This window comes from Pecten maximus, chromosome 9 (assembly GCF_902652985.1).
Source record: "Pecten maximus chromosome 9, xPecMax1.1, whole genome shotgun sequence".
Lineage (NCBI taxonomy): Eukaryota > Metazoa > Mollusca > Bivalvia > Pectinida > Pectinidae > Pecten > Pecten maximus.
Window position 1 is genome coordinate 13,900,986 of NC_047023.1, and position 25,366 is coordinate 13,926,351.

At 35.2% G+C, this 25,366-nt stretch overlaps 2 protein-coding genes and 1 non-coding gene across 3 annotated transcripts; 2 read left to right on the plus strand and 1 right to left on the minus strand.

Moving 5' to 3' along the window:
* Nucleotides 1-1,650: 1,650 nt before the first annotated feature.
* LOC117334728 (gamma-tubulin complex component 4-like) lies at nucleotides 1,651-16,596 on the minus strand. The gene is made up of 16 exons (XM_033894522.1): nucleotides 16,476-16,596; nucleotides 16,233-16,368; nucleotides 14,978-15,141; nucleotides 14,292-14,348; nucleotides 14,045-14,124; nucleotides 12,489-12,678; nucleotides 11,583-11,760; nucleotides 10,839-10,963; nucleotides 9,960-10,116; nucleotides 9,138-9,242; nucleotides 8,706-8,832; nucleotides 6,528-6,705; nucleotides 4,405-4,539; nucleotides 3,525-3,641; nucleotides 2,755-2,894; nucleotides 1,651-2,219 (listed from the first exon to the last, which is right to left on the minus strand). Exons 1-16 carry the CDS (start codon nucleotides 16,548-16,550, stop codon nucleotides 2,213-2,215), a joined length of 1,971 nt encoding a protein of 656 aa, XP_033750413.1. The 5' UTR covers nucleotides 16,551-16,596; the 3' UTR covers nucleotides 1,651-2,212.
* Nucleotides 16,597-16,804: 208 nt separating this feature from the next.
* Nucleotides 16,805-25,366, plus strand: LOC117334469 (60S ribosomal protein L4-A-like). The gene is made up of 9 exons (XM_033894112.1): nucleotides 16,805-16,884; nucleotides 18,904-19,072; nucleotides 21,142-21,387; nucleotides 22,166-22,290; nucleotides 22,500-22,629; nucleotides 24,169-24,292; nucleotides 24,500-24,583; nucleotides 24,766-24,796; nucleotides 25,133-25,366. The coding sequence occupies exons 1-9, from the start codon at nucleotides 16,882-16,884 to the stop codon at nucleotides 25,259-25,261; spliced, it is 1,041 nt and encodes a 346-aa protein (XP_033750003.1). The 5' UTR covers nucleotides 16,805-16,881; the 3' UTR covers nucleotides 25,262-25,366.
* Nucleotides 22,906-22,979, plus strand: LOC117335251. The gene has a single exon (XR_004534319.1). It is a non-coding gene; the product is annotated as a small nucleolar RNA SNORD18 (small nucleolar RNA).

The following is a 25,366-nucleotide window of genomic DNA, read 5'->3' on the forward strand; positions in this document are numbered from 1 at the left end:
CATGTTCGTTGTCAAACTTTTTGGCTGGCAAATTTGTTCAGCATACAATTTTTTCTTCAATAGGTTTGTAATGGTTTTTTTTCATTTGCAACACCACGATACAATGTTTGAGGAAAAGTAAGCATTTGAACTATGTGCAATAATAGAGGGGTATTACTTTTAATATTAAAGTGATCATGATAAAGAAGGTAACAAACCATGAAAACTTCTGCCACCACAGCTGTGTAAAGCCAGTCATGTATTTTTATACCATACACCTTTATGTAAAGGGAGTTTCTTTTAACTAATAATAGATTCTGTTATTAAAAGAATACAATCTTTGTGGGGATTTCATCATTAAAAATAAAAAATATTGAAAGATTTAGATGTATAGTCATATTCCGCAGGGCTTTCATAAACTGTTATCTTCGTTTAATATTATATTATAGTTCTATATATTTTAGTACATATATTTGTATTACAGTATTAAAGAGTAATTGTATTTTCTATCAACTAACCGCTTGGTTAATTAGTTGATGTTTTATGATTAAGTCATGCTTCTAATTATATTGTAAATAGAAATGTAATTGTCTAATGAATTAAAATCATCAAATTTATTCTTAGTTGTTACCTGTTATTTTCTGTGATATTGTTATTAGCACTGTTGACAATGTCAAGTCACCCACACATCACAAAGTGTTTTAAGTACTGAAAAATCTGCAGAATGCTAACATAGTGTGTCAGTGACATAAAGAATTATTGAAGTGAAACACCTGACTTTCCTCTTCACTGCTGAATTTCTTAAACTGATTTATTTGATTTGGAACTTAAGCCTGTGGAAGGTCCTGGGAATTCTTCTATAATGAATTTCTTTTACTATAACTTATTTGGATCTATTAGCCTGATGAAGGCCCTGGGACATCTTTAATACAGAATTTCTTTTAACTAGATTTGATTTGGAACTTAAATCCAGATGAAGGTCCCATTGACCTAGTAAGTATAGTGAGATGCACATCTTTTATAGGTGATATTGTTTACACACAAGATTTCATTGACATTTTCTAAGCAGTTAAAATACACACAGACAAGGTTTCGCTGAAAATTTTGCACTTATTTGACCTTTGATGAAAAGTTCGAGCTCATTATGACCTAATTTTGTTTCACTCCACACTTTCTGGATGCAATACTAATACATTGTACATCAAAAACTGTTTCACATGTGGTTAACAGTCTGGATTACTTGTACATTGTATAAGATGTACGTACATGTACCATTTACTGTAAATCACTTATATTTTGCGTGGGATTAACTTTCGCCTTAATCCGTGAGTAGAGTCGATCGCAACTTCCAAATCCTTCGTGATTATTTGTACGAAAAAGTAATGCCTTTGGATATTGACCAAGCTATCGTTAACCAATATAGGAATATTGCAGAGTCAATGACTTTAGTAGCTTATCATTCCCAAATTAAAAGTCATTTTGTAGATTAGAGATCACTAAATCATGTATTCAAGAATACGTCTGAAGAGAAAAGATTCGCGAAATAAAGTATTCACGAAATCTAAGTGATTTAGAGTACATTGTGAAACAATCGAAGATCTCGCTCTTCAAAAGTAGTGTACCAAAGAACATACATTTCCCAAGGAAAAAATAAAAACTGGACACTTGATTAAATGTAAAAGTAGTTTTTATAATTGAACGTAGAAATATCACATTGTCAATATACTATTCATATTTGCTATCCTTACAAAGGTTACAAAAACTGTAACATTAAATTTGGCAGCACTATTTTTAAACATTGAACAAACAAAATTTGAGAATATTAGCAACAATCTCCAATAATTTTGGGAATACATTAAATTTTACATACTTCATGTTAGTTTGATCATAAAAACAAAGTATGGTGTAACCGGTCATCCATGTCTAAGTTGATTGATCTCTACTCAGATGTCCTTAAAGTCTCCAAGAATGATCTCTGATACTTTCTTTGACTAGCATGTGATAGTTGCTATGATCAAACCTTTAAAGCATATGTGGTCAATTCTTAATTATGTCCCAATGAAAGTTAGCTTTGAAACATCCTTTGCTGGTTAACCATTGACAGTGGCTCTAGGTTTAACACAAGCATCTTTATCCCTCCACAGTAATGGTTGATCTTAATCATTCTCAATGGTGTTTCTAACCACATCAATCCAGTTCTTCTGTAGCTTGTGGTGATCTCAATTGGTTCTGTTCAATACCTACAACAAACAAATTTTATAGATTTTACTGCATCTCTTCACATTTACAACTTCGCAGAATGCACAGTCCAATGAAAAGCCTGAATATAGATGTCGGTGCTTCAGCAGGTCAGGAAAATAGGTAAAGTGCAGGATCATCTGATAGAAGAGTTTTAATGAAGTATACACTTAACATTGCATATTCAATTATAATGCATTCAAAATCTAATCACTGTTGTTACCATTGATATGGTTTGAAAGATTGACAATATTAATTTCCTTAAGAAAACAAACTATTATATTAAGAAAATGTGTTCCCTCCTTGAATTGATGTCTGATCCGTGATGGGGACAGTAGGGACATGACTTGAACAAAACTTTTAAACCCATCAGGGTAGAAACAGACAATAGTTAATACCATTTACATGAAGTAATCCAAGATCTTTATCCTTGATTTGACCTCCAAACTGTAAGTTTATTATTGTCTTTGTTGAACTTTGACCTTGGGACTATAGGACTAAACAAAATCTTGGACATTAGTAGCAGTGTGTGCATACCTGCCGAGCTGGCCACCGGCCGTAGTAAAGTACTTGTTGAAGTCAAGTCTGAGGAGAAGCTGGGCCAGGTGAGGACTGGCATTGTGACTTCTAACACTGGACAAGATCTTAAACAGCAGGTTGGACTGTAGCTGGAAACTCTGAAAGAGGAAGTCATTGTGTTCTATCAAATCAGAGACCAGACATCATCATATAGTGAAATCGCACAACATGATAATTGCCCTTTTGTATCCCCAAATAAGCACTCCCTGTAAAGTTCAATGTTTGGGGAGGGCTGATTGGTGAGCTTTGTTTAGCTTACAATTTTAAAATTGATGATTCTGCAAAAATAAGACAGCGTATTTGTGGAAAATCACTGTATCCAAGAAACAAGAGTTGTCAGAAGGCTGGGTTGAAATTCGGAATTAAGTTTTTTTAAAGTGAGTAAAAGGTCACAGCTCACTGAGTGGGTTTAAAATCAATTATTTTTCAAAAGTAAGTCAAAGGTCATGGTCAGCAGGTTTGCAAATGTAGTTGGTCAGCAGGTTTGCAAATGTAGTAGGTCTTGTCAAAAGGAACACATACGTCAAATATGAAAGCCCTATCTTTGACAGATAGTAAACATACTGTAGTATTGACATACCACTGTTTTGTAAAACTTTAATCTAGCTGTCTACAGACGATGCCAGAGGAATATAGCAATAACTCCTCCCACACTTTATCCCAGTATTTAAAGTTAAAAATGTTCTGTTGAAACCTAGATAAAAGCTTGTAGAGTTGTAGACAGGTACCTTTCCTATGGACTGTAGCTGGGTTATCTCCCTTTGTGACATAGGTGACTCGGAGTGGGTCAGTAAGTGGCTGAAAGCTCCACATTGTTCCAGAATCTCGCTCAAACAATTGGACACCTGTAAAAAGTGACATCCTAGTTTATATAACAGGGACATAGTCTAGACTTTCAGATAACGCCATAGAAGCCCAGTCCTAGGAACAAATATCTTGTTGACTAAGACACATACATATTTAATAGGATGTTTTGAGGGTAAGAGTCAATATGAAGGAAACCAAATGGTAACCAAAGAAATATAAAAACAGAAAAGTCCTCTAAAGCAGAAGACACTACTAAACCACTTGATTGATATGTGTAGAAACTTAAATGATTTATCTTGAAAGGTTTTGGAGATTTATTACGGAAACACTAAAATCATTTAATTTGACTACTGTTTTGTTTTCATTATAATCATGAAAATATTGAAACTGAAAACTGCTCCAAAGCAAAAGGCTTTTTACTAGTCTACTACATGATTGATGTGAGCGTAAAGTTTTGTAAAGGTTTGTTGAACGAATTTGGAGATAAGCTCTGGAATGGAGGGATGGAACCTGCATCAACCTTTGTTGGGTGGAGATGATTATTCATAAAGATAAACTGTTTTGAATTTAATAATAAAACAAAAAGTAAAAAAAAAAAAAAAAAAAAGTTGACAAATAAAGTACTTATTTGTCATGAAAGTGAGAGCTTTGAACAAGCGTTACAAACATTAACTTAAAATATATTTATACCAACACAGCAGTATAGTGTAGAAAATATTCACCCAACACAGACCCAAATTATGTCTTCCCACATGTCCTCCTAGTAAAACATCTGTTGTATAGTTATAAAGAGCTACATACTGGCTTGCTATGGATGAAGCTCTGGGACAGGAGAGCTGATAGGAACTGGTCATGGGCAAGTCTGACCGCCTCAAAATCTCGGGTGGAGTTGACCTTATCCACAAGGATTCCATACTGTGACTCGATGACATCAACCTGAAATACATATTTTATAGATAAATAGGCAAATTGAAACTAGAACTATTATTTCAAGGCTAAATAATACTTCCTCCTTCTGCATAAAAACCACTCGACAAAAGGTGTTACAATAATTACAGAATGGCTAGATGAAATAACTTTGCCTCTGCTCCTGCTTTGATGGAAAAGGTAATAAACACTAAGTGTTATGCCTGTAGATCCAGCGTTCAAGCAACTAGAGCCTGATAAGTTTTCCAAGGGCTATTTTTTTTTAAAGAACTAATTTATGCAATTTTTTGATGAAACAAAAACTAGGAAAATAGACAGATCTCGGAGATGAATTAACAGAGAAAACTATAATATGGTTTTATTGTTTCCTTAAAATACACATCATACTTTCATCAAACTTTGGTAAAACGGAGAAAAAATTTGATGTTATTTTAAAAACATCATTTACAGTATGGTAAGAAATCAAAGATGACATAAAAATGGAAATAAGGATTCTGAACTAATTATGTCTTGGTCCCAATGGAAGTGTGTGAGGAGTCTAACTGTGGAGGGAAACCGGAGCGCATAGAGAAAATCGACATGGTTGTACAGGTGACCCCACACTTTATCATTGAACACTTGCAGCCCAGGTGAGCAGCTAGTGTATTACCACGGTGTCACCTGATGAACTTATAAATGAAACTCCTAGATTTCTATTGTGTCTTAATATTATAATATCTAATACTGTAACAATGGATTCTGTCTGAACTGGACTCTACTGTACAATCTAGACCATCATTGAAACTGGTAAAATAATTTGGTCCAGATAATTTATTTATTTATCTATAGATAGTAGTTTAATTCTATTCTATGATATAGCCATCTTTCTTAGGTCCCGCTCATTCTTTGATTAATTTACCCTGTGTAAACTGGCGTTGGCTTCAGAATGGTCTAGTGAAATCTTAAATAATTAAAAAAAGCTGACCAGTATCAACCTCCTTTAGATGAAATGACAAGGATGATGAAGGACTTGTCAAATCCCTTTGTACTATAACATCTTGTATAATAAAATTTGTTGAAATGAAAAAGGACTCGATCTTTAAGATCACAGAAAGTTCTATTCAAAGGATAATCTGCGTCTATTCAAAGGATAATATGCGACATATCCCTTAACTATAGATAACATTCAATTTGTTAATCATCAATCTGAACACAGTGACATGTAGTGATATTACAGTAACTGTAAAAGGACATTTCTTAGCGATTATCTTATTTTAGAGCTTTTCATGTTCTAAACATTCCACTAAATCATGATTGCACTAATTGAAGTTTTTTTATATTTGTTTTTCATGGCTGTCTACAGTCTAAAACTCTCTACACACAGGCCAAATTATAAAGTCCAGAAAGGAGTCCAGTTTAGAAAGTCCACTGTTTCTAATTGTCCTACTGATCTAACATATAAACAAGCATACTGTTGTGATCAATTGGTCCGAGTTGGTATTATTTAGAGATGAGTCTTCGCTAACTCGGACCGGAAGTGATGTGGTAAAGCGAATATCACTCGTCCGTGTAGTTCACACATAGTCAAGCAAGCGTACAGACGTATATTCGTACTGTGCGGCGTGACTGTGGACTACACTTGCCATTGTTAGCGTAACATTGTTACAAATAGCATATATTAGGCCATCTTTACAACAATACTCATAACTGGGTATTGCTAAAGCCCCACAAAAAACCCTGAAACTTGAAGTTGTCCGAGATATCTTGGTATTTAATCATTGTGTGAAGCTTGATCACAATCCCTTAAAGAATGAAATAGCTAGAGTACTAGTGCTGACAAACTTTGGTGTAACGTACATATGTACAAGATGGACAGAGAGAGGAATCCTATAGTCCCCCCCCCCCCCCCCCCCCTCCGGGTTACACTTGTAGGGTGCTTATAACACAGAAACACTGCAATTCATATCAGATATTCTCCCTCTCTTCTATTATACCACCAACCCAAGATCAGCCAGTACCTGTAGGTAATACTGCAAGTTGTCCACTAAGAAAGACATGTGAGTGCGTAGCTGCCATTTGGCCATCTCCTCTCGACTGACCAAGCGCTGTTTGAACTGCATCTGTAATACCCAACACTGCTGAATGTCCACCTGGGCTCGTCTTACGGCCAGGAGGAAACAGAATAAACGGTTGTACCTAAAAATAAATTCAAAAAGTTATACTTACTGGTAATATTGGTAACAATCTGTCAGTTTTTCCCTTTTTCACACAATGTACCAAATGAAAACAGGATGGGCTGGGAATCACATAGATATATTCTTCATTGTGGTAAGTAGTGACTTTTGACACTGATAATGAGCAAGTTCTGGTACAGAACATATATAGTTACTGTGCAAATATCGCTCTTAACAAACAGGGTTCACAAGATATTCCATAAGTGCAAGCACATAGTCAACCAAATATTGTCATGGAAGGAGGGGTTGAAAAAGTATACAATTTATTGTTAATTAGTGCTTAAGGGACATCCAAGTATTATTTGTACAGAAAAGAATGTGGCGGTCACCTGAGATTTGAAATATTTCAGTTAATTAAATTGACCATTTTTGGCCCCGCCCATAAGCCCCTAGGGGTCAGTCAGGGCCAACATGTGCATATTATCAAACTTTCATCCCATGCTGAAAATGTTTACCAAGTTAGAATGAATTCCAATAGAAATCAAACATATTATAGTAAAAAATGTGATTTCCCTATATAAACTATAGTAAAATTTACCCCCTCCCCAGGGGCAAACTTGAGACCCCAGGGTCATGAAATTCACAACTTTAGTAAAGCACCTTAAGACCCTTCCAACTATAAAGAGTATTTGATTCCACCTTATTTTGGTCTTGAGAAGAAGATTTTTGAAATTTCAGTCAATTTGGCCCTTTTTAGCCCCGCCCATTAGCCCCTGGGGGTCAGTCAGGGCCAACATGTGCATGCCATCAAACTGTCATCCCATGCTGACAATGTTTACCAAATTAGATTGAATTCCAATAGAAATAAAACAAATAAAAGTCAAAAATGTGATTTCCCAATATAAACTATAGTAAAGTTTACCCCCTCCCCAGGGGCAAACTTGAGACCCCAGGGTCATGAAATTTACAATTTTAGTAAAGCACCTTAAGACCCTTACAACTATAAAGAGTATTTGATTTCACCTTATTTTGGTCTTGAGAAGAATAATTTTGAAATTTTAGTCAATTTGGCCCTTTTTAGCCCTGCCCATTAGCCCCTGGGGGTCAGTCAGGGCCAACATGTGCATGCCATCAAACTGTCATCCCATGCTGACAATGTTTACCAAATTAGAATGAATTCCAATACAAATAAAACAAATAAAAGTCAAAAATGTGATTTCCCTATATAAACTATAGTAAAGTTTACCCCCTCCCCAGGGGCAAACGTGAGACCCCTGGGTCAAGAAATTTACAATTTTGGTTAAGCACCTTAAGACCCTTCCATCTATGAAGAGTGTTTGATTCCACCATATCTGAGAGTAGAGAAGAAGATTTTTGAAGTTTTAGTCAATTTGACCCTTTTTAGCCCCGCCCCTCAGGCCCCTGGGGGGTGGGGACCATATAATTTACAGTTTTGGTTGACCTTTAGCCATAGAAGCTTCCTGCCAAATTACATGGAATTTGGTTTAGGGGTTTTGGAGAAGAAGTCGAAAATGTAAATTGTTTACGGACGCACGACGCACGACGACGGACAAAAGGGGATTAGAATAGGTCACTTGAGACTTTGTCTCAGGTGACCTAAAAAGTTATACCTACTGGTAATATTGGTAACAATCTGTCAGTTTTTCCCTTTATCGCCCAATGTACCAAATGAAAACAGGATGGGCTGAGAATCACATAGATATATTCTTCATTGTGGTAAATAGTGACTTTTGACACTGATATTGAGCAAGTTCTGGTACAGAACATATATATAGTTACTGTGCAAATATAGCTCTTAACAAACAGGGTTCACAAGATACTCCATAAGTGCAAGCACATAGACCAAATATCGTCATGGAAGGAGGGGTTGAAAAAGTATACAGTTTATAGTTAATTGGTGCTTAAGGGACATCCAAGTATTATTTGTACAGAAAAGAATGTGAAGAGGTTTCACAAAGTTAGACTTATGCCTATATTAAGAACAGAACTACTTGTACTTACTTTTGAAGGCTAGAAGGAGTGAAGAAGATGTGGAGAGGCCATTGAACTGTGTGAGAAAGACCAAGTGATGACCAACCACTTTCTACTGGTGCTGACTGGCTCAGGGAGGAAACACTGTCTGTCGGCTCTGTCAATTTGAAAATATCAAGTAATCAATTAGTATGCTATTAAATTTCATTAAGAAATCATTCATAAAAAATATTTCATGATCTGAGTGATGGTCTATACTTTATTTTAGGACCAGCACTATTCCAGTGAAACCTTTATATCCCAAAATTGACTAAAACAGTTATGATATGCATGATATGCTATTCATGTAAATGGTACCATTTCAATTCTATTCTTCCAGTGGTTCTCGTTTATTTGTAACCGCTAATTTGACTCTGGTGATTTTCTCTATATTCAACATGGATGACATAGTGTGTTGCCTACTTTTCTCTGGGGCTTTGTAGGCCACTGTTAAATGGAACCTCTGGAGCAACTCCTCATCATCGATAAGAACATTCCGTGCCGACTGCTGGAATGCGGTATTGACATCTGTAGAAAATATATGATATATTACACTGTATATTAATATGAATAAATTTCATTAAAATGGACAGGAATATTACTTTCATGTAACAAATACTTCTTAGATAATGTACACAAATAATTAACTATCATGCCATTTTTGGCCAGTGCTCATTGTTGACATGACCCCTTGGAGGACGCATAGACCTAACAATGATGCTGTGGTCTTAACAAGGAAAAAGATTATACTGTACTTCATTTACAAGAAATACAAGTAGTTTTAGTTTTATGTCTTGTCTGTCTATAATGACAGACCAATACAAAAAGTTAAGGCAAACTTGTGATATGAAAGCACCTTGTGTACATTACAGTGTGTAAATAATGCAGCAAAGATGTATCATTTTCTCAAAATCAGACGTTTTAACCCCAAATTACACAAAAAAAAATTAAAAAAAATTGAGAGACTAGAGTTTACTTTCAAGTCCACTTTCCCAGCATCCCTTAGCTTCAGAGTCCCTGGACAATAAATTCTGGAAGATATCCCATATCTGATGATTGTGTTGTAATAATTATTATCTATCATATTATGTTATTTTGTACCCAGATTGGAAAAAATTGAATTTCTACTTATTGAGCAAAAGATCCAAACTTCAAGGCGAGTTAAATGTTGACGTTGTCACTACTGCCAATAAATAACACCATAACCTTGCTTTTACAGCTTTTCATCACAGGCGAGACAGTTACCGTGTTCTGTAGTGCCTACTGGCGGAGCTCTCAGCATGGTCTGGGTCTGGTCAATAAATGCCAGGAAGAGCTCTCCACGTCCGAGCAAGTAAAAATCTTTTATTGTCTTAAGATGACTAAGAAGATCCGAGTCTTTAACAACCAAACTCCACAAGTGCTAAAACACACATAAATTATCAGATATATCATGAGATGAATTGTCTTTTAGGGCAGAGTAAAAGATTTTAAAGTAATCCCAACTCTTCTATTTGACAACTGACCTTTTGAAATATACTTGTTGGGGTTGAATTACAGTTGCCCTGCAAATATTATAAACTTTTTCTACAATTTTTTTACTGTCTGGCACAGCACAAACACCTAACATAGGAATAAATGACATTTTAGAAACTTACTCTAGCACTGATATCTAATCATAATTAACTAATATATTTGACCTTTTGGTTTACAAATCAAAAAGGTATTCAAGTCAGAATGTTTGCACAAAAACTATTAACAGTATCATTGTAGCTATTAAAACTAGAAAATGTCTGTTAGACATGAATACCCTCACTGCCACTTGACACCCTGAAATCTCACCAATTCCTGAGATTAGTTAGTTGTATCAGGTCAGGACGAGATGGGCATGGATAACACCATATCCCCATTTCATGTCGTGCATAAAAAGCAATTTAAGCAACAAGTTTTTTTTCACTAATAAGCTTGTAGCATAACATCTGCCTTGTAAGGGGACAGCTGAAAATTCCAAAAAACAGTCAATAATTATATATCATAATGTTTTAATATTATCCAGATCTAAATTGCAGATTATTGTTTAAAACCCACCACTCCTTCCTCACCATTTCTAACAAGTTTTATCAACAACACCACTTAAGGTCCTACCTCAGCAACATACGTCCTGATTTTGTCCACCATGGATTCAAACATCATTCCATTAAATTCTTCTTGCTTGGACATTTCATATAGATCCTTGGCAAACTCATCTTCCTTGTTCTTCAGAATACCACCTTGTATTAGACATCAATCAGAAATACATGATAACTTTGAACTTATACCACAGTATTCATAATAATATTGGCACATTAATCATGTAACAATACAGTAAAACCTAATCTGTATCTATTAAAACATTTTGAAAATTGAACTGAATTTGAACCAAAAAATAACAATAATACTGATAGGTCAGCAAGGGCCAGACATGTGGCTGTATATCCTCCATTACCATCAAGAAGCCTTTTGTCCTTGTAGCTGAGGTTGACGTTTGGACTTAAAAAATCAATTACATGGAAACAAATATACATTATAGGTGTGCAATGGTTTGACAATCATTTCCTTTGACCTCCATATTTGCTGGACAAACTTTAACAGAAGGTAAATACTATATGGGCCTTATATGATTTTTGACAGTATATACTTAGTTCTATTCTTAGTAACAGTGACTTTGACCTTGACATTTGGAACGTTTTAGCCCCTAATGTATATTTTTCAGAAAGTTTGTCTTCTGGATTCTGAGAAAGTCTCTAGAAACAAAATTGCTGACCGACAGTCACTGTGATTATAGGGCATCATGTGATGTAGGGCCAAGGAACACTGAAACTGAAAAATATGTCAGGAAAAAAGTATCACCTCTTTTGTAAGCGTTAGGTTTCTTGTCACTCTCAAACATCTGGATTGCCTCGCCGGTGAAGAGAATCTTGTTGGCCACTCTGACAGGTATGTAGACTGGCAGAAGGTTGGCTCTTAGTGAAAATTTACTACCCCCACTACTGCTCTCAATCGCAGGTAAAGTCAGGGACAGTGCACGCTTAAAGTAAAACAGGAAAGAAACATCAACTAAAAATACAACCTTTCGCTTCAACTACAGGTATAGCGGCCAAATAGACATCTGATTGGGATGTTTGGCTGGTGCCCTTTGATAGTTATCTGTCATTACAGATATTTTATTGTCATTTGTTCCAGCGATAGTGAGAACATCTTTTACTATCTGCAACCAGGGATTTTCCTACAATTTTTCAACTGGGTCCAGGGTCCATTGAATTGGAAATTTCTACGCGACAAAATATGATATTGGGAAAAAAAACAAAAAAATAGTGAAATTCATACAAATTTCAGTTTTTCTTTGATGAATATTGCCTTTATGTTATTTCTGATTTCATTTTGTTATCTGTAGCTGTTTTTTTTTTTTTTTTTTTTTTTAAATTACCTTAATATAGGTCTTTGTATATAAAATATCTTATTCATTCAAAAGTATCTTCAAAATTGGGAATTTTTTAGAGGCAAATTGGAAAATTTTCCAAGATTTGTTTTTTTACGGGAATGGGTCCTTTCAACGGACCCTGTTTCTATTGTAGGAAAACCCCTGGTAACTCATCCAGTAACTAGTGACAATAGGAATACCTTTCAATACATGCAATGGCCTTCTTTTTATGCCAAATAAAAACCCTCATTTACTTTAACTCATCTAGTGATAATGAGAACATCTATCATTCAATGTAATTTTGATCTAGCGAATAAGAGAACATTTGTCAATACCTGTAGTTGTCGTCCTGTAACTCCCTGTAAGCCAAGATCATCTTCATCTTCCTGTGAAGCTGCGTTCTGGTTACTGTCCTCATCTGATGAGTGTTGGATGAAGAATTCGTGGTAAGGGTCAATCAACACGCCGTGTAATAACCAAGAGCAGAGTTGTTTGTACATGACAGCATGGCACACATGTAGGATCCTAAAAAGCAATTGTTAGATTATAAACATTTAATATTGTAAACCAGTATACCTAGCCAGAAATATTGCTTGACAATGATTTGGTTTTGGTTTGTTTTTGTTTAACGTCCTATTAACAGCCAGGGTCATTTAAGGACGTGCCAGGTTTTGGAGGTGGAGGAAAGCCGGAGTACCCGGAGCAAAACCACCGGCCTACGGTCAGTACCTGGCAACTGCCCCACGTAGGTTTCGAACTCGCAACCCAGAGGTGGAGGGCTAGTGATAAAGTGCTTTACAATGAAGAATTCTACATTTTTTTTCCATCTCTTGCATATTGAATCTGATGAAATATTACCCCGGTAATCTGATAACAAAACATTACATGTTTGTCTGTTTCCAAATGAACTTCCTATACTTACTTATGATGTCTTATCTTGAAACAACATTACCATCCAACAACTTTTCTACACAATTAATGTTTGACAGAGCAAATTCAATAACTGCATTTGACACAACTTAACTAGGTGAACCCATGATTAAAGTATGAAAGTTCCAGTGTAAGAGATACAGCCTTAAAAAGCTTTTATTTGATGAGGTAAAAGGTCACAGTGACCTACATTTGATACATGACACACCAGTGTAGGAGATACAGCCTTAAAAAGCTTTTATTTGATGAGGTAAAAGGTCAAAATGTAGGCCACAGTGACCTACATTTGATACATGACACACTGCTTCACCAAGATGAACCCATGCTCCAAGCATGAGTTTCAGTGACAATTAGTGTATATGTAGGAGTTAGAGCCCTTACAAGATAAAGTGGGAAGGGATAAATGGACACACAGCAAAACTAGAGTCATTCTGGTTCCAGCTTTGGGTACTAAACAGGTACCATCAAACCGTGTTATCAGGTGGGTCAAGAAAATCCTTCAAAGATTTCCTGAGTATTAGAGACTTTTTTCATTTGAGTTAAGCAGGGTCTTTTAAATCATCAAAGCTTGAGATAGTGAAATTTGACTGTACTTGTTTAATTTCCTTATTTCGGAGGGAACTTCACAACTTATTTTTCACACCAATTTTTAGTTTGAGGAGATTGGACTGTGAATGTATTTCATCAATACATCAGTGATATACTGACACATTTACACATAATCAAGTTCTTTGCAAAACAGAAAATGTTTGTAAGACATAAAAGCCTCCACTTCCACTTGACACCCAGAAACATAGCTTGGTAAGGATCATATCACAGGAAGGGACGTGACGGACATATGAGTATCCCCCCCTCCCCCCCCATTTCATGATGGGGGCATAACAATGCAGAGTATATGACAGAAATTAACATTTCATTACAATTTTAACATCTTAAGATTACAAATAGCAGCAAGATTTACCTATGCATGGCCAGTTTGACAACAGGAAGGCCACACATTGAGTTTTTATGCAGAATGTCTAGAATATAACATCCATGGGCCTGAAATGGCAAAAAAATATCTTAAAACTGTAATTATGATTGTATAAATTTATACATATATAACAATATAATGTAATTAAGACCCATTCAAAATATCATTTTATCTTCATATGTAAATTATGTCATGAAAATATCAATGATAAATACATTTCTGGTTCTCCCATTACCTTGTGGTTGCATATCTGTTCCACAACTGTAGCCAGGGCAGGGAAAAGGAGATGATACTGAAAACAGCATGCAAAGAATTAAAAGTAGCATATAACACAACTAAGAACAGCAGGTATGTCCTCCTTGATAATTTTAACAAATCATATTATCATTTACTGTAAGTTATTTGGTCAATTAGTTCAGAATTAAGCTTAGTTAATCATATATGTTTCAATATATTGTCTGTTTTAAAACCGACATGGTGAGAAAAGGCCCAGGTCTGATATGAACTGGGGCCAGTAGATTTAATCTGTGGACGTTTCAATATTAGTGACTATTTGCACAATTGGCAATTGCAAAATTTCTACATTTCCCTTAGAGTTACTTAAGTTATTATAACTACTATATTCAGTTAAATTGGACCATTATGTCTCATCCTTGGGCAGGTACATTTTAACCTGAACTTGCCCGAATTCCAAGGACCAGTGATGTTAAACTGTTTTACCTGGTCCAAATTAATTTGGTTATCTGGCAGTGTCAAGATACAGGAAGTTACCTAAACATGTTCAAGTTCATAATTGTCAGATTATTTATTAACTGCTTATCAAAGTAATTCACTGTCATAATCATAACAGGCAACTAGGTAAAAGATGATGATGATGATGATGATGATGATGATGATGATGATGATGATGGAAAGACTCACCTCTTGGAGAGAGCACAGCAGATGTGACATGGACAGGTGTGGATCCTGTAGTGTGTCCATCTCAAGCCTGTGAAGGGCCTGGCGGTAGTCATCCAATAGCTGGTCAAGGCCATGGCAAAATGACTTCAGGTACAGTCCATGAATACCCTCAATTTTACCACATCCTTGAAACATAAATATCATGTAATCTTTAGAATGAGTCACCAAGCAATGTAGTACATAGAAAAATCACAATAGTAAACATGATTATAATTATTAGCTTATTATTTAAAACTAGAGATTTGTTCTCATGAACAAAATCATCCTTATTAGTCAATATATTACTGCTTTTGGGGTATGCTGGACATGGGTGTGTGGGAATAAGAATTCATGAAATCTCACTATTCTTGTTTATTTGACATTGTGTTTTATCATTCACTTTTATCATCCAAAGATAGGTTTCAACGACAGATATAAGCACCTGCCTTTCATCTAGGTAACTGGGGTCTGATTCACTGATTGGGCATGAAAAGCTAAAAAATATGGGCATCATCTGCTGGACCACTTTTTTCTTCTTCTGGTATTCGTGTTTCTTCCAATAGTAAAGACCAGCCAAGGCATTTCCATCCAGGAAAATAATATGAGCTTATATAACTTGGCTCAAGATTGTAGCCAAATAAGGATATTGTCATCTTGGATTTTTTTTTAGATTTCTGGGAATGGGATAGAATCAGGAGATGCCATCATTGGTATGAGTCCCGGCCTTTACATTTCACTTTCCAAATCATGGTTACAATGAAAGTCTTCAGAGAAAGAATAGTTTGACTTATTATATTAATGATTATAATTAATAGAATTTAAACCTGTCTATAACCCATGGTGTCTAGGATCTAATAATATAGAAACAATAATGATGACACATCCTCCAAGCCTAGCTACCAATAAAAGTAATGGGTTGGTGTGGTTTGTACATAGTGTTAAATATGATCTCTGTCGCTCAGCTGAAGGAGCATGCTTCTTTGGCTCAGGAGGTAGAGCCGTGGCTTATCACACCGGAGACCCTTTCAGGGCTCTCGACAAGAATGTGTTTTCCCTGTTCTTTCACAGTTGTTCTTATTATAGTAGTAGAGAGTGTGTCATCATATTGCTTCTGTGTTGTATTTGAACCAGGGCACTTGTGTCTACTGTATATTTATATAGGCTTACAATATACAGTTATCATAACAGTATATAAACACAGCTGTCATGTTCACAGTTATTTTATTAAAAAATTTACCATCCTGTTTTAAGCTTAAAGTCCCTCCGTGCTTCTTTATAAATGCGTTAAAGTCTCTGTAGTGTGTTCCAAGCTGACAAAGCTTGTTCAGCAAGTCGATCTCCGAAGGACAAATAAATGGTACATCTGACAGCACCTGCAAAAAAAAATCTGAGTGAGTGTACTTTTCTTCCAATAAATATTACAGATTGAGCATACTTCGATGTTAACAATATTCCTTAGATCATTTCACCGGGTCCTTACCTTGATTTCTCCATTGCTTTCAACGAAAAGGCCACCAGAGTGTCCAGAAAGTGCAAATAATATCTCATGAAGCATTTCAAACTTGGCAGAATATTTTGTTTTCCATAGATTCTCAGAAGATGGCGCTGCTAGCAGGAAATGGTCACACCACCTACTTCCTACTTAGGTTATTCTGCGTTGCAAAATAGTTCCAAATTTCGGGAGAGAATAATAATTTTGTTTTGAATAAAATTGTATTAAGTTAACATTTTTAAATGAACTCTATAATTTGTTGCTAAATTTTAATAAAAATGTTAGTCGTTACTCTCAATGAAAATTATATCTATGTTATATTATTGCGATATGTGAGTCGGCCTTTTTCCGCCAAGTAGCCACGAGAAGTGCACGTTTTAGCCCGCACAGCAAAATGGTATTAATTATATGGTTTCTAGTACAACATTGTTAGATCTTTATTGCTGTAAATGATTTACTTGTAACTCAACGACATTGTTAGTTATGTAGAGGGATTTATCATGTAAATAAATTCTGAATAAAACCTCAATATGTAGAACTCGAATGTACTAGGCCTAGTCATGCATATTAGCACGTGGACCGGTTTATCGGCAGATTTTATTCCTGCTCTCGTTCGTGCAGTATTAAATCTGAGATGTCTGTACTGAACGAAAATACTGTATTTCGAAATAAATCATTTGCCATTTAGTAGGTTGTGTAATTAGCATTGCTTCGTTATTTAGGGCGTAAAATTAAATAACCTGCTGGCTGCTGCCCCCATGTGATCTTGAAGACGACCAAATTAGTTTTTTTAGCTCTCTGGACGGAGTCCAGGAGAGCTTACGCAGTCATTCTCATGTTTTTGCCGGAAGTAGAATTATTAAAATTTTGTGGACAGAGGATATCAGAAACAGTGAGACTGTCAGAATGGATTTCAAGACACATGATTGGGGTCGACACGAACTAGAATTGACAAGAAATTTGAGTTGTTAAATGTTTTCATTTTCGAGTAATCGTCAATTTACGGTGTCATTTTGGACATACTCGGTGTCACAGGGACATGCCGAACGTTATTCTGAGGAGTTATGAGGCAAAGTTCCTATATCAACCAACTGTAATGTGTAGATAGTAATGTGCTGCAACTCACGTATCCCTGTGCCACTGCAAAAAATTGCTGCTATGCGTGTTACTTTATACACATTATGTCGTCTGCTACAGTGTACAGAGTGTCTCGCGAGGTATACGTATACGTTCCTTATGAAACATTACTATGTATTCTTAGTAATTCCAATTGTTTATCTTCTCTCATAATATTAACTTAATTTCTTGAAAGCATGGAAATGGAGCCCTATCTCCAGAGCTAAATATTGCTTAGTTAAATCTGTCCCGTTACCCAGTGTACAGCTTTAAATCACTGATAACTGTTGACAAATGTGTTTTGGGTATAAAGTGTGCCTCCCAAAACACACATACGCACTCACCACACACATCCAGGTCGCACGCACGGGAGGCCGTCCTTAAATGACCTTAGATGTTAATAGGACGTTAAACAAAATAAACCAAACCAAATGGTAAATAAAAGAAAACCTGTGATAATTTAAATCAAATTTGGAGAGAGTATAGGTTTCTAATTGATTATAGTCATATGCATAAATATTGATGATTTGTATAATGTAGTGATAATGTGCAAGCTGAAAGCACGTCGCATTGATACTATATATATTGATGACCAATTTGACCTGTGACCTTTGGTGACTTATAAATGTATATGATTCTCTAGTCAAATACATCGGAAAACAGTGAAAATAGTATGAGATGAAACAGGAAAAAATTCTCCATAAGTAAAAAAAATCCTTTTAAAACGATCAATACTCAAAGTCAGGAAAAGTCATTTGAAAAAGTTGAAAATACAAAGAATATATAGCAAAATTAAAAAAATTGAAAGACTAAAATTGGCACGTAACTATATATACAAACAAGCTGGATTTCAAATCAACGTCCAGAGAGCTACGAGGCCCCTGGCCTCTTGTTTTTTTATACTCTAGCAGTAGACACTCGTGTTTTACCTTCAGTTGAGCGTTAGCCTATGAGGAATGCACGAGATTTTGTAAAATCTTGTAAATATTCCACTACTATCTTGTATCTGGACACGACATATACGTATGTGCTAATTTGTTAATTCTTTCCTTTATTTCCAACCAATATTTGTTTTTAGATATATACACATGTATTAACACATTGGTATTGCATTGAAATTTATGGTTCTCAGCTGAATTTTTCGTCACCTTACAAAGAAATTAAGATGCACAGCAGAATTTGTGCTGTTTATAATTAGATATAAAGTAGAATAAGATTCGGACTTCATTCAAGATTGGCTGTAAATGTGCTATTTTGAATGAATGAACATGTAGTAAAGTGATTTTCTTTTTCATTTTAGGCTGCAAGACCATTGATCAGCGTTTATGACAACAAGGGAGAGAGCACCGGTGTCAATGTTACTCTTCCAGCTGTGTTCAGGGCCCCAATCAGGCCAGACATTGTCACATTTGTGCACTCCGAGATGAGAAAGAACTCTAGGCAGCCATACGCTGTTAACAAATATGCTGGCAAGTATCTACACAGAGAAAGTGGATGCTAGATCTTTATTTTGACATGCACAAATGATATCGTTATTGAACCTCTGCCAAATTGAGCACAAATTAAGAGGACCTCAAGTATTGGGATATACTTGGACATGATGTCAGACTATAGCATACTTTACTTTTGACTTTTGCACAAACACAAATCGATCAAAAAAAATGAAATGGTCCTGAAATTTGCCACGTTTTGTAAGATGTGGCACATCAGGTCTGTTATGGCAACTTCTATAGTTGTCATGCTTCGATGAAGTTGCCAGATTATAATGCAAGTCATAACTCCTCATGCATTTAATGCTAGTAGTGCATGGGTTTTAAATCTTGTAGACACAACCTATCGGTTGCCAGTGTTGCACTTTGTTCGATGTGGCTAGTAAAATTTTAAGAACATATCCCAATTGATTCACATGTCCTCTCCGAATTTGGGGGGGGGGGGACCTCTTAGAAATTTAGCGGCGAGATCTTGCTATATTGTATTTTATAACAAATTATAGGATTTGATCATGAACCGGAAATCAAATTTCATTATATATTTCTATAATGCACAAGAAACTGGTCCTGGTGGATTGAGTTTGCCACAAGTAACTGGATGAAATTGATAAGCCATATGTATCGCAAAACCTTAAAAAAATAAAGGCCGAAAAATGTCAAGAGGTAGAATCTAATGGATAGAGATACGAAATGATCCTGCCATTATAAAGGTTCAGTGTTTTTTGTTACAAAAACTTCAGATTTTGCATGGGGTGGTGGGTGTTGGAATTAGTATAATCTACAAAATTTCCAGAAAAATATGAAATTGAAAACTTGACATTGACCGACATGGTGGAAGATGTGGCACATCATGGCTGTAATGACTACTTTGCTATAGTTGTCATGCTTTAGTGAAGCTGCTAGATTAATGTACAAGTCATAACTCCTCATGCATTTTCTAGTAGTGTATGGGTTTTAAATCTTGTAGACACAACCTATCTGTTACCAATCTCACATAATTGTAAATGTATTTTGCACTGTGTTCGAAGTTTCATCAAACTGGTCCTAGTGAATTGAGTTTGCCACATGTAAGTAACTGGATAAAATCAATAAGCCATATGTATAACAAAAGCAATAAAAAAAATGAAGGTTGAAAAATATCAAGAGGTAGAATCTATTGGATACAGATATGAAATGCTTCTGCCATTATAAAGGTGGAGTGTTTTTATTGTTACAAAAACTTCTGATTTTGCATGGGATGGTGGGTGTTAGAATGAGTATAAATTAATCTGCAAAATTTCTAGAAAAATATGAAATTGAAAACTTGACATTGACCGACATGGTGGAAGATGTGGCACATCATGGCTGTAATGACTACTTTGCTATAGTTGTCATGCTTTAGTGAAGATGCCAGATTAATGTACAAGTCATAACTCCTCATGCATTTTCTAGTAGTGTATGGGTTTTAAATCTTGTAGACACAACCTATCTTACCAATCTCACATAATTGTAAATGTATTTTGCAGTGTTCGAAGTTCCATTATATATTTCTATAATGCACAAGAAACTGATCCTGGTGGATTGAGTTTGCCACAAGTAACTGGATAAAAACAACAAGCCATACATATTACAAAAGCAATAAAAAAAAATGGAAGACTGAAAAATATCATGAGGTAGAATCTATTGGATACAGATATGAAATGCTTCTGCCATTATAAAGGTTGAGTGTTTTTATTGTTACGAAAACTTCAGATTTTGCATGGGATGGTGGGTGTTAGAATTAGTATAATCTGCAAAATTTCTAGAAAAATACGAAATAGAAAGCTTGATGATATTGACCGACATGGTGGAAGATGTGGCACATCATGATTGTAATGACTACTTTGCTATAGTTGTCATGCTTTAGTGAAGCTGCCAGATTAATGTACAAGTCATAACTCCTCATGCATTTTCTAGTAGTGTATGGGTTTTAAATCTTGGTAGACATGAAGTGCTACTCATTTGATAGTATTAAACCATTTTAGCAGAATTTTGAAAAATTCTTAAATTTAAACATGTCATGTTTATAGGTCACCAAACATCTGCTGAGTCCTGGGGAACTGGCCGTGCCGTGGCTCGTATTCCCCGTGTACGTGGAGGTGGTACCCACAGATCTGGCCAGGGAGCCTTTGGTAACATGTGTCGTGGAGGACGTATGTTTGCCCCTACAAAGACCTGGCGAAGGTGGCACCGTAGAATCAACATCAACCAGAGGCGTTATGCCCTGTGTTCAGCCATTGCTGCTACAGGAATCCCAGCCTTGGTGATGTCCAAAGGTATTACAGAAATACATTCATTTGGATGTCAACTATATAAAAAAAAAATGGGATGATATGAAACTTGGAAAAAAATGTCTCCATTCAGGAAATAATCAAATGTATTATTTAACCTTGTGGAAATTCTTCGTAGATCTATCAAGATCAATTTACAAACATTTGTTTGTGTGACCCAGATATTTTCATAACTAGTTTGCTTTGTATTAGCATTACAGTATGAAATACAGATCTATCAAAATCGATTTACAAACATTCGTGTGACCCAGATATTTTCATAACAAGTTTGCTTTGCATTAGTATAACAGTATGAAATGTCCGTATACATTTAAAATTGACAGGAAATCAGCTTGACAAAGCAATGAAATTTTCAACCTTGTAGAAATTTTAAGTGAACAGCCTAAACGCTGGTAAATATTTATCCAATGCTTTGCCTAAAATCTATCATGTGCTTTCAGTTAAGGATCCCTCAATTTGATATATTTGATCGGTCTACTTTTAGGCTTGAGCTGTTGTCCCTTGAATTCAAGTCATTGGAGTTCTCTATAACATTACAGAATACGTTTGTGCATGATGATCTGATATCTTATTATTTTTCAAACCGTGCTGAATCCTAACCTGTTTTTGTGCATGATGATCTGCCTTTGGTCCGTGTTTTTGATATCACTGTGATATTTTACAGGGCCTACTGACACAAAAATAATGCTGAAGGTACTTAAAGGGTTTGTAGTGCATATTGCAAAAGTATTGATACATTCCATTTTGTGTGGGTATTTTTCAGGCCACAGGATTGAGGAGACACAGGAAGTACCATTGGTCATCAGCGACAAAGTCCAGGAGTTTAAAAAGACAAAGGAGGCTGTCAGTCTGCTGAAAACACTCAAAGCATGGAATGACATCCAGAAGGTGAATAAGCCTATACTGATTTACTGAAAACCTTATTTTATCATATCACATAGGTCATAGATAAGAAAAAGTGTTATAAGAAATGATATATATTTACCACATCTTGTAATTATAAAACAACAAATATCAATTTTGAAAATACAAATTCAAGACAGCTATATAAGATTTTGTGGTTTATACATATAACATTCATGATATATAATTTGTAGGTTTACAACTCTAAACGCTTCAGAGCAGGAAAGGGTAAGATGAGGAACAGGCGTCGTATTATGAGGAGAGGACCCCTCGTTATTTACAAAGAAAATAATGGCATTGCCAGAGCCTTCAGAAATATTCCAGGTTTGTGAAGAAACTCTGAATGATGTAAAATATCATTTGACAACTTCTTTGATATAAACTTGTATCAGACTGACTGTCAGAGGTGTTTTGGAGTTGGTGTGGTTGTGAGGTTATACCGTAGACAATTTTTTCTTAACATAGAATACAAACCTTAAAAGAACTTGAATTCAACAAATAGGAAGCCTTGAAATGTAGTTTCCAGTTGTGACTACCATTATTTTGGTGAAAAGCAATCGTAATTAGAGTTGGGGGGGTTGAAATTAAATAGCTTGTACCTGCAAATGATGAGCTGCCTTTGGTCCGTGTTTTTGAGATCACTCTATGATATGTGACAAGGCATGTCTGATGAAACTTAATATAAATCAGTGTTAGATAAAAAGGTGTATACATCAAATACATCGCTTGTATTTGTTAAAATATCTCTACCTGTATCTATATCAGCATGATATTTATAGTGGTATTTCAAGAATTTGAGACAGTTTGGGGGATTTTTTTGGTAATTTTCATTTAGGCTGAAGTATGAAATGCCATTATGAACTTAATTGTTTGTGGCAGCTGCTTATTTTCGACTTTGAAACAATTGTTTAAGCTATGGAAGTAAAGATAGGGCTAGTATGCATGGAATCCTTTCTATTTTGCTAGTAGGTTCATTCTTTCTTGCTCCATTTTCATATCTGTATGATGATGTTTGTTGCCAAGATATTAAAACTCGATGAATCAAAATCTTTGGTACCTTGAGATCGGGAATTGTTGAAAGGACACTTACTGGTGCTAAATGATGAGTTGCCTTTTGGTCCGTGTTTTTGAGATCACTCGATGATATGTGGCAAGGCATGTCTGAAGCTATAAACATACATTGATGTATAAATAAAAGGAAATTTTGCTTTTCATCTGTTTAAAGTTATTTATATATAGATATTTGTTTTAGGCAGTTTGATTCTAGGAATTAACAAAATTGTTATGCTGCTGCTAAGTGATGAGTTGCCTTTTGGTCCGTGTTTTTGAGATTACTCGATGATATGTGGCAAGGCATGTCTGAAGCTATAAACATACATTGATGTATAAATAAAAAGAAATTAATTTTGCTTAACTCTCTCTTATCATCTGTTTAAACGGTTCTATGTTAGTTTTCTTTTTTCCTGTCAAAATATTCCTATTGGCTACTGTGCTGAAAAAGGAGGAGGTGTATGGATCTTTTTTATTTTATAGCACATCTCTTTGTTTTGTTCGGTTCTTTGATATTTGTTTTAGTCAGTGTGATTCTAGGAATTAACAACATTGTTATGCTGCTGCTAAATGATGAGTTGCCTTTTGGTCCGTGTTTTTGAGTTCACTCAATGATAAGTGGCAAGGCATGTCTGAAGCAATAACTATATCTTGAACTAATATGTCATCAATTTTAAATATCGTATTTATAGATTTCGTATACGTCTTAAGGAAATTACCAGTGATAAACTGTATAGTAGGCTTTCTTTGTGATTTTGCTTTGTACCTGTGTGTCCAATAATGTTTATTTAATACAAATACTTTACTTTCCAGGAATAACCCTCTTAAATGTTTCACGTCTGAATCTTCTTAAAATTGCCCCTGGTGGCCATGTTGGACGTTTCTGTATTTGGACAGAAAGTGCATTCAGACAATTGGATGATTTATACAAATTTAAGTAAGTATTTTTGCAAAACATGTTCCGCAGATCATTATACATGCTCTGAAAATATCTTGTTCTTAATGTAAATATGTAGCTGACAGTAAGAGTTTGTTTTATGATAAATTAAGAATTTTTATGTCATTAGTTATAAACCTTTTCATTTTGAATAACTGATTGAAGTAATTTTGATGTCCTAACAATTACTCTTTATTTTTACTCCAGATTACCGAACCAGAAAATGGTTAATACTGACCTTGGAAAACTTTTAACATCAGATGCTATCCAGTGTGCTATTAGAGCTCCAAAGTAAGTGATAACAAATTCATTCAAATAGTTATTGTATGAGAACAGTATAACCGAATAATTTGTTTGAAAAAGAATTGTAAAATCAAGGCTCTTGTTGCATAAAAGTATTGTTCAAACATAAATAAACTGGAAATGACATTAATATATTAATCTAATAAAATTATTTATTCTATTTTTTACAGACGTCAAATGAAAAGGATCACCAGAAATAGAGTAAGTTTAGATGTTTTTCACAGAGAATGTACAGTTCTTTTCTACACTTACCAAATTAAGAAGTTTGAGGCTAGTCATATTCCGTCATAATCTGTAAATGTATTTTGGCAAACTCAGATTTTAGCTCAAAGTCAAAATAAGCCAGATTAATTAGCACAATGTTAAGATTTAAAGTCTCCACAGTAAATGCTGCAAAGTAAGCAATAAACTACAATTAGCACAGCGGAATGATTTCTGCACGAAAAATGTTATTACCGCTTAAATATGTATGCTTTACAGCACTCCTACTGCAACCAATGTCCGTTCACAAGCTTAATTTTCATCTTTCTATTGCAGATGAAGCCAAAAAAGTTTTTACCTGATAATATTCCCAAGAGTAAGAAGGCTAAAGCAGCTGCCAAAGCCAAACCCAAAGCTGCTCCTGCCAAGGGCAAGCCAGCAGCCAAGGGCAAGGGAAAGAAGTAGTTTTTTTTTCTTTTCACAAAAAATTTGAACAGTTGAAATAAGCAATGTGAGTTTAACGACAGACTGACAACTTTGTTATCTTTCAAATAAAAACTCCAGAAGTAA

Bases quoted from the DNA above. Each gene is read 5' to 3' on its own strand.
- LOC117334728 (XM_033894522.1), bottom strand. From the start codon at position 16,550: ATGCTTCATGAGATATTATTTGCACTTTCTGGACACTCTGGTGGCCTT. The intron at 16,369-16,475 runs GTAAGGACCCGG...TTTTTTTTGCAG, and splicing joins AAAGCAATGGAGAAATCAAG to GTGCTGTCAGATGTACCATT. The intron at 3,642-4,404 runs GTATGTAGCTCT...CACTTTTTACAG, and splicing joins GCTTCATCCATAGCAAGCCA to GTGTCCAATTGTTTGAGCGA.
- LOC117334469 (XM_033894112.1), top strand. The intron at 21,388-22,165 runs GTATTACAGAAA...GGTATTTTTCAG, and splicing joins AGCCTTGGTGATGTCCAAAG to GCCACAGGATTGAGGAGACA. The intron at 24,797-25,132 runs GTAAGTTTAGAT...TTTCTATTGCAG, and splicing joins AAAGGATCACCAGAAATAGA to ATGAAGCCAAAAAAGTTTTT.